The sequence below is a fragment of the Corvus brachyrhynchos genome, unplaced genomic scaffold (assembly GCF_000691975.1).
Source record: "Corvus brachyrhynchos isolate BGI_N302 unplaced genomic scaffold, ASM69197v1 scaffold65, whole genome shotgun sequence".
Taxonomy (NCBI): Eukaryota; Metazoa; Chordata; class Aves; order Passeriformes; family Corvidae; genus Corvus; species Corvus brachyrhynchos.
Genome location: NW_008238365.1, coordinates 562,937 through 571,996, shown reverse-complemented (window position 1 = coordinate 571,996; position 9,060 = coordinate 562,937). Strand labels below are relative to the sequence as shown.

At 50.1% G+C, this 9,060-nt stretch overlaps 1 protein-coding gene across 1 annotated transcript in view; it reads left to right on the top strand.

Moving 5' to 3' along the window:
• ARID1A (AT-rich interaction domain 1A) overlaps nt 1-9,060 on the top strand; it is a 34,725-nt gene that overhangs the window by 1,152 nt on the left and 24,513 nt on the right. The window contains exons 3-4 of the mRNA XM_008635147.2: nt 5-109; nt 1,134-1,247. Coding sequence (XP_008633369.1) covers nt 5-109; nt 1,134-1,247 — 219 coding nt within the window. The remainder of the gene's footprint in view (nt 1-4; nt 110-1,133; nt 1,248-9,060) is intronic.

Sequence of the window (9,060 nt, the reverse complement as noted above, 5' to 3'; positions counted from 1 at the left end):
GCAGCCCGCAGCGCCCTCGGCCCTGTCCCAGCCCTCCTCGTCGTACCCCCCGGCGCAGCCGCCGCAGCAGCCCTCGGCCTACTCCCAGCAACGCTTCCCCCCGCCTCAGGTAGGCTGCCTCCTGCTCTGCTTCCTTCTCAAAGCCCTTTCCAAAAAATATTGGGGCACATCTTCTGTTTCGTGCGTTGAAATCGGTTGAACTGCACGCAGCAAAGTGGGTGGGACAAAATGGTCAAACCTGGGGACTTCTCCTGTGGCTCGCAGATGTGGTAACCAGCAAAGCCGGGCTAATATTGCAGCTTTAAAGGCTATCATTGAGAAAATGCTGCTGGCTGGCAATTCAGGAGGAGTTTCTTCAAGGAAAGGCTGGTCAGGCGTTGGTAGGGGCTGCCCAGGGGGGTTTGGAGTCCCCAGCCCTGGAGGTGTCCAAGGAAGGACTGGACGTGGCACTCAGGGCTCTGGGCTGGTGACAAAAGATGGGGATTGGACACAGGTTGGACTTGATGGCCTTGGAGGTTTTTTCCAATCTCAGTGATTCTTTATCAGTGTAGAGGATTCCATAATGGAATGGTTTTCATGCTGCTCTCTAGGGGTTCTCCAGGTGCTCCCAGAGGTCCTTGGTTTAGCACAGTTTGCAGAGCCACACGTGGAGGGTAAGGGAAGAGTTTGCTCTTAAGTGTAAAACTTGGCTTTGGGGAGGAGAAACAAAGCTGGCTGGGAGCTTTCAGCAAACGCTGCAACGCATCCAGGGCAGCTTTTGAGAAGTGGAAGGTTTTACTTGACTTGCCTCGTTTGTGTAACGAGGTACTTGGAGCGAGGGTGAGATGGTGAAGGTGATGAAGCAGAGCGGGCAGATCCAGGACAGGCTGCGATCTCTGGGATCTGTGATAAGGGAAAGCTGAGAATGGCTGTTCTGTCATGGCCTGAGACCTGTACTCCCAGCTCCGAGCAGCAGCTGGGCAGTGTTTGTGTGTGCTGGCTTTGAGTCCTGGCTCTCACCTCCTGTTTTGGGCAAATGTCACCAAGGGGACATAAATCTTCCACAATGTGAGAACATCCCAGAGTCATTCCAACAGAGGCTTCATTGTATTCCCATTTGTGATTTTTTTTGTGTGTGTTTCTTGATGTTTCAGGAGTTATCTCAAGACTCATTTGGGTCCCAGGCATCCTCTGCTCCCTCAATGGCTTCCAGTAAAGGGCAAGAAGACATGAACTTGAATCTTCAGTCCAGACCTTCCAGCCTGCCGGTGAGTGGGGCCTGGGCCGAGGGCAATCAGGAGCACAGCAGGAGAAATGAGCACTGGTAGTATTCCACGTGGAAATGGGAATGGTGGAGGCTGCCTGTGCTTTTTACTAAGTCATTAGCTTCTGGCTTCCCACTGGAGATTGAATGTAATTTACAAAAGTAATGGATTTGAGAGGAAAGTTTAACCCTGAGTGCTCTGGTCTGCAGGTTCTACCTAGAGCAGTTCATTCTGTGAGCTCTCTGTGTGCCATGTCTGAGGTACCTGACTGCTGTCAGAACAGGCCCTGACCTCCAGGGAAAATCCTTATTTTTGCCTTATTTTCCTGTTCCTTGTCCCACTGTGACACTGGTGGTTGGCACTGGAGCACCACTGCCTTTCTGTCTCACTGGATCCTTATGCTGCTGATTTAAGCTTCTCAGATCCAGTCTGACTGAACAGTTGGTGGAAAAGACAAATTGATTGGTACCTGGAGTGAGGAAGATCAGTCCCATGTAGCTCCTTCCTTGGCAGATGGAGAATTATATTTTCTTTGGCATCCTAAATCTGCTTGCTGGATGTGCAGTGACCAGTTGGGGATGAGGTTAGTGCCCAGTGTTCCAGCAGGTGTTGGGCCAGAGTAGTTTAATTTTGTGTTCAAACATCAAGAAAGCAGAAAAAGATTGAAAGTTTATGTTAGTTTGCACAAGCTGGTCTGTGCCTCTGGCTTGGAAGAAAAGTTTGGAGCTGCTGAGTTCTGATTTTGCTGGTAACTTTTGTTCTAACCAGTAGGAAGTGAGTGAGCTTTTATTTTTTTCTTTAGCCACTGGCTAAGTCAGTGCTGGGAGCTGCAGCTGGATTGGCCAGAGGAGTGAGCTGTGTGTAGAACTGAGTTATTTTTGCTTCCAGCAATGAGAACAGCTTTGTTATGAGCCCCTTGAAATAATGCCTTCGGATCGTGGGTACAAATTGTCACCCAAAATACAAAGTGATTCTGGTTCTGACCACCTAATGGGAGTAGTTGTGGGTTGTTGCTTTTTTCGTTCCTCCTCTTTTTTTTTTTTTTTTTTTTTTTTTTTTTTCCCTTTTGGACCCTGATTACAAAGATTTAATTTGTTCTGAGGCCTGGGGAAGAAAAAATCTTTTTAAATAGCATGTTTCTTTCCACTCTGCCTCTCCACAAGTTCTTCCATGTGACCCATCTTCTGGCAAGCAGCACAGGAGAAGTGAAGCCACTGAAGTAATTGAAGAAATTGCTGCAGCTCAGAACGGTGGGAAGTCCTTTCAGAGGCACTGCTGATGGAGCCTTCCTGAATCCTACTGATCCCTCTGACTCGGATTATAGGCATTAGTAACTAGGCTTTGCAGAAGTGGCTCCTTCTCAGCACCAAGTGGGAGTTTGTTTTATACCTTGTGGTTAAATATATTTGGCCCTTTTCAAGTTGTCCCTTCTCCCGAAGGAAGTCTAAGAAAAGAAATCCATCTCAGCTGCAAGAGTGGAGGAACCTAGAAACAAGGGAATATCTGGTTTTCCTGGCTTTACCACCAAATAATTTGCATTTAAGAAATCAAGCAGTCTTTAGCTTACCCAACCCTGGTGTGGTTTTGGCCTTTTCTCTTCCTTAGCAGGCAAAAAATTAAAAAAAGGAGACTCCCTTGCACCTCTTTCATAATTCCTTGTTGTCTCGTTGGGATCCTGTAGGGCAAGAGCAGCACCAGCTGAGAAAGGCCTCAGACAGGGATGCTGTGGGGTGTTGAAAGGCAGGATCTTTGGGATACTGGCAGCCAACTTCTTGTTTCAGTTTGCAGTGATCATTCTCCTGCACGGAGTTTGGCCTGGGGATGCTCAGGAACACAAGAGCTCCATGGAAGGGCACTATCAATTTCTTTTTATCTTCCTGATATTGCTCAGTCTGTCTAGTTGAGAAAGTTTTATCCTGCTCAGGAGGATTCCCAGATCCCTGTTTTGCCATTATGGATGACTTAGAGGAGCAGAGTTTGTTTGTGGGCTTTTAATTTTGTTACGGAGTCCTGAGCCCTTTCCCAAGCCTGGGTGGTGGTGGGTGGGTGGAATAGCTCACTGGGTATCCTGGAATTGGGGCAAAGCATGCCATGCATCATCTTCAATTAAACACAGATCAGCCCCAGCAGGAAAAGGAGGTTCCTGCTTTTTAGGTTCTTGAGAGGTGTTAAATTTGTGTACTCGGTCCTGGGCCTTTACACGTTGATGTTGTGCATCAGTGTTCATGTTGGAATTCGAAGCAATAAAGGGGGAATATTTCTTTGGCTGATCCATCACCCTTTCAGGAGGTGCTGATCTCCTGGCAGGGACACTGTCAAGTTGTTCAGCTCCTGTGGCTTTTTTGGGATCTGCCTGAGGAATGTCCTATGGATCGTTCTGGGTGGGGCCTTCAGGATCCCTTTCCAGTCAGGATTGTTGTGTCATTAACTGAACTTTTCTCCTGAGCTAACCGGGACTCCCTGGTGCCTTTTAAAGAGCTCTGCATCCCTGTGAGTGTCCTGGCTGCTCTCCCTTCCTGTAGCAGGCAAGGTGAGGAATTTCTCTGTAAAATTCACTGCTTCCCAAGGGAATCTCCATCACGATTGCAGCCAAACTAAACTTAGATTGCAATTGCACAGGAGAAGTGAAGTGTAGTCTTTTGTGTCTGGGTGTAATAGAGGAATAGTAATCCTTGGGATAAATCTGTTTCTCCCAGGAGATTCCCAAGTTTCTTCTCCTTAGCAAAATTTCTTCCTGGAGAGTCGTATCCAGTTTATTCAGTGCCTTTAACTTTTGAGTCTTGGATTTTGAGGCTGAAGGAGTCAAAAATTTCCAGGTAATAACTTCCTTCTGTGCAGCCATGGAAGCTGCTGGTAGCAGCTCTGGGGGAAGCAAATTGGTTGTTGGAACATCCATTTGGGTGTGGATTGCAGATCAGCTCTGCTGCAGAGTTCTTTGGAGTTCAGGGTTTGTTGGGAGGGATTTTCTCCATTATGGAACATGGGACAGGTTTTACCTTGTCCCAGTCTCTGTCTCATGGGCTGCCTTGAAGGAGTTCCTGATGTCTTTGGGATGGATGTGGAGCATGAGGCAGTGGCTCCCACCAGGCTGTTCATCCCTCCCCAGCCACAGAAGCTGGCATCTCTGCTGTTTGAGCTTCCAGGTTGGCCCCAAAAGGCATTTATAAACAGGAGGATGGATTCTGGCAGGGTTTTGGAGGTCCTGACACAGCAAGGTTATGTTTGAATTTTTGTGGCAGCAAACTGGGCAGTTGGGGCAAAAACTTTGGAATTCCCACCCCAGAATGTCCTTAGTTTGGTCAGTGTACAGTGAGCCTGAGGGAGAAACTCCCTCCCTGTTCTGGGCAGTTTATTTTCATCTTGTTGTAGAGTGGGAATAGTTTTAACCTCAGTATTTTGCACTATTGGGAAACTATTTTGTTTATTCAGTGATGTCTCACTTTGGTTCATCTCTGAATTTTGATCTGAAAAGTGTCTTATCAATGGCAGAAAGGATTACAACCAGCTGAAAACATTCCTGATCCATGTTTAACTTCTGGTTGTGGATTCTGGCCTTGGGTCTTTGCAGTGTGGATTTAAGAAACTTTGGTTTTGTTGGGAGGGGAGAGGAATGAGGCTGCAGAGCTTTGGCAGAAGAATCTTGTCAGTGAATGTCCCCAGCAGCTGTGGGGTGGTTTTGGTTTGATTATCTCTCCCTGAGTCAAGCAGTTACTGCGTTTGGACACTGGAGGTTGTCAGGAAGCACTGCTTGGATTTTCCATTCTTTCCAACTGGTCATTTCAGCTGCTCTGGGAGTGCTTGAAGTGGAATAAAGTTGAGCTCTGTCAGCTGCGTCCCCTGACCTGGAAATAATCAATGCAACAGGCTGAAATGCAGCAAAAAACTGTCAGAGCTGCCATAGAGGGAGGGGAGGCAGCCTGTTTCCTTAAAATTTCACTTTAAAATGAATAATTTTGACAACTTTTTCAGGGGGCAGGGAAAAAGAACCTTTTATAGTTGAATCTGCTGGTCACTTCAAACCTTTTTTTTTTTTTTTTCCCCTCTCCTTTTTTCTCTTTCCATATGGGACTTCCTGCTTCTGTTTGGTTTGTATTTGGCCTTTTGAGCTTGTCTTATTGCTTGCCTTAGGAGAGGGATTAGCAGTGTGTGCATTTCAAAGCAGGGCAGCACAGTGGATATGCAGATAAAGCCACCAGCACCCCGAGGCTTCCCCCAGGAGCACCTGAAGCACTGGCAGTGCAGAGCCCTGCATTCCAGTTTGTGCCGATCCGAAGGTTTTTATCCCAAGCTGTGGTGGTAGCGGGAGTTAGAAATGTGTTGTTCCTTGTTCAGTGCTCCTCTGCCCGAGGTTTTCTTGTTGTGTGACTGTGCCCACCATCTCTGCATGGTTCCTTGAGAAGGTTGTGCCTTTTTTTCCCAAGTGTTTATATTTTGTTAACTGTGCAGAGTGTGGAACGCTGCTCAGAGCCACCCTGACCTTCCAGCCGCTCCGCTGACACCTTTCACACCTCGGACCTGCCCCAGGGCAGCTTTGCTGTGTGTCCATGTGGCAATTCTCTCCTCCCACCCCTTCCTCAGGGTTTGAAGGGAGCTAATCCCACCCTGTGCCGGGGGGAACTCCCCACCCCGGGAGCTCGTCCCCTTCTCCGCACCGAGCATCCATCCCCTGGGAGCCGCTGCCGGAGCCGCGGGAGCTGCGCTGTGCTCGATGCCGGGCTCGTTTCCTGTTTCTATTCTGGTCGAGAGCAGCTCAGCTCAGCTTCCTGCCTGCGCCTCGCTCACATTCCCCAAACCCCAGCCCTTCCCTCGCCTCGCAGCGCTGCCAGGGCCAGACCCCGCAGGAAGCGGAGCCGAGGACCCAGCGCGGGGCCGGAGCTCCCCCAGCCCAGGACGGGCTCTGGTTCGTTCAGGCCCAGCCACGGTGGTGAGGCAGGTCAGTGCTGGAGCAGGAAATTGCTGCAGGGTGACCAGTTCTGGTCTGGGATCCCGGGCAGTGCTCCGTGCTCTGCCACACGTGTCCCTGCGCTGCCGCAGGATCCAGAGCCGCTCCTGCGCCAGAGCTGCCGTGGAGGGCGACCCTCTGCTCTCCGAGCAGCTCGTGGGCTAGGGCAGGGAAATCAGGCTTTCACTTCCTTTTTTGCTGCTGACTTGGCGCCATTGGAGACCCTTTAAAAGGTGTGGAAGCCTCTTGTGAGTCTGATGTTGGATGTTTGATCCTCCTCCTCTGCCCTTTCCTTCACAGCTGAGCCCTGCCAGAGGGTGAACCCACCGTGCTGGGAGGGAGGGGCTCTGTTGGTGTGACCTTCCTCTGCTGCGTGGAGCAGTTGCAGGGATAACTGAGGGTGTTTAACCCTGTGGTGCTTTAAACACCACCACACCTGAACTCTCGCTCCACAGGAATCATTACCCTCTTACTGTGCTTCTGGCACGCTGGATTGACTTGTCTTGAGACATGTGGGATCATAAATGCCATGGGGAAAACTCCTTCCACATGGTGCCCACGTGTGGGGCATGGCAGGGGCCCAAGGCTCAGCTGCTCCCATGGGCTGGGATGGGTCCACATGCCAGGATCCCAAACCAGTCCTGGTAATGGGAGGAGCTGTATGATTGGCTTTTATTACGATTTTGAATCTGTAAAGTAGAAGCCTCTATTTAAGGAAATAAAAAAAAAGATTTAATTTCCTGAACTGACAAGAAGTGACATCTCCAGGAATGGACTGTTCTGGCGCCCTGACCCCGAGGGCAGCACCGGGCCCACGTCAGCGCCTGGCCTGGGCCAGGTTTCCATGGATATGTTACCATTTCCCGTGCCTGCTCACCGCTCTGAGCCAGGAGAGAGGAGCAGTTCCTTGATTCTCTCCAAACGTGTCTCCAGTCTCCCCATCCCACCCGGAGCAGCACCCCCAGGCCTGGGGTGGCACTGCAGACAGCTCTGGATGGAAATGGTTTCTCTGGAGATGCCCCAGTGCCAAGGGGCCATCGCTGCCTTCCCACAGGTAGCACGGAGTTTGGGAAGGAGCTGCCAGATCCTACAATCAGCCCAGGATCACAAAATGGGTTGGGTTGGAAGGGACCCTAAAGATCATCCAGTTCCACCCCCCTGCCATGGCCAGGGACACCTTCCAGGGAAAGGACCACGGGATTCACCACGCTTGCAAATGCCTGAGACCTTAGAAATCTTGTTCCATCCTAAAATCTTTCTCCTGCTTTTTTAGAAAATGGTCCCGTCACTGTTAATTGTTTCAGAGGCTGATGAGAATACTAAAAGCTGATTTATCTTAAAATCCAAAGTACTGTCTGAGCAGGGGCCTTTTTATTTTTGTAATAATTTCAGCCTCCTGCCTTTGCTGCTTCCCTTTGCCCACCCTGGCTGGCGTGGTTGGCACGGTGGCACAATCACATGCTGGGATGACTAAATGCTTTGGAGTCTCGTTGTGTGGAACATGAGCCTGGAAAGCGCCTTCCAGAGAAGCTGGGGAATGGGAATATCCTCCTGGCTGGCAGTGGAAGGGGGACTTCCTGCCTCCTCCATGATTCTGTGTTTTGTGTGAGCTGGAATTTGTCTTCAGACTTGGATGAGGAGACCTAAAGTCCTGCAGAAGGAAAACAAAAGCTCTTTGAATAAACAGGTCTGTCAGCTGGGGCCTGCACTCATTTCCCTCCTGCAGCTGCTTTTTCCAAACCAGCCTTTCCCATTGACGGGATCGACTTGTAGATCCCTGCATCCCCACAACGTCAGAAATCCTGTGAGAGCATCCTCTGGTGCTGCTGCCGTGTTGCTTTGTCCTGTGCCCAGGATCCTCCTGTCTCTTTCCTGCAGCTTGTTTTGGGGTCAGTGTTGCTGTAGGAGCTGGAGGTTTCACCTTTCGTGTGGCAGCACTGCTGGATGGACGGGACAGCTTCTGGGACAGCTGGAGTGATACCGCTCTGTCTGGGAAAATTCCGCAGTTCCCTGCTGCCTTGGATGTTTGATGTTGTACCAATGTTTATCTAAAGCTGGGAGTATTTTTCATCAGATGAGCAGCCCCCAAAGGGTTAAATGGAAACTCTTGTGTGGGGTTTGGCTTTTGCATCTCCCAGGGTCCTGCGGAAGAGCCCAGCACTCTCCGGGTGGGAATGCTGCCCTTCCACATGGCGGGTTCTCCCTCCAGCGACATCTTGTTCTGTGGATGAATCATGTTACTCCTTCTCTACTTTGTGCTGCAACTACAGCTCTGAATCTCTGCTCTCCAAAGACTGAGGAGATGAGATTTGTTCGTCTGCTCCATGCTTGGAGGGGGAGGAAAGTCCCCTCGCCCTCGTTTTTTTTTTAAATTTATTTTATTTTATTTTATTTTACTTTATTTTATTTTATTTGGAGGGGGAAGAGAAGGAGGGGTGGCACAGGGTAGGAGCAGGAGATGTGATTAAAGCTCCTGCCGAGGAGATCTGTGGGAGTGGAGTATCGACCTCTGAAAAATCAATGGCTGCTGCGGTAGCAGCGCCGGCTGTTCCGCAAGGCTCCCGGTGCAGGAATGTGGCAGAGCCAGCAGCACTTCCCTCTGTCCTCCTCCCTGCTCCATTCTGTGCCTGCTCTCTGCCAGCCGACCAGACTCACCTAGATTTACTGAGCTGGATTAGAACAGCAGCTTATTTTTGCAATCAGAGTAAAATTTCTCGTGTGGCACCGAGCCCCTCCTCCTGCCAGCCTCCTCTCCGAAGGCTCCCTTCCCTGCAGTGCAGCTCGAGCCAGCAGCTTCTCCCAGTTTGTCTGGAGCCAGCCTGGAAGAATGAGCTTTTCAGCTTCTTTTTTGAGCAAGGAAACTGCACGAATCTC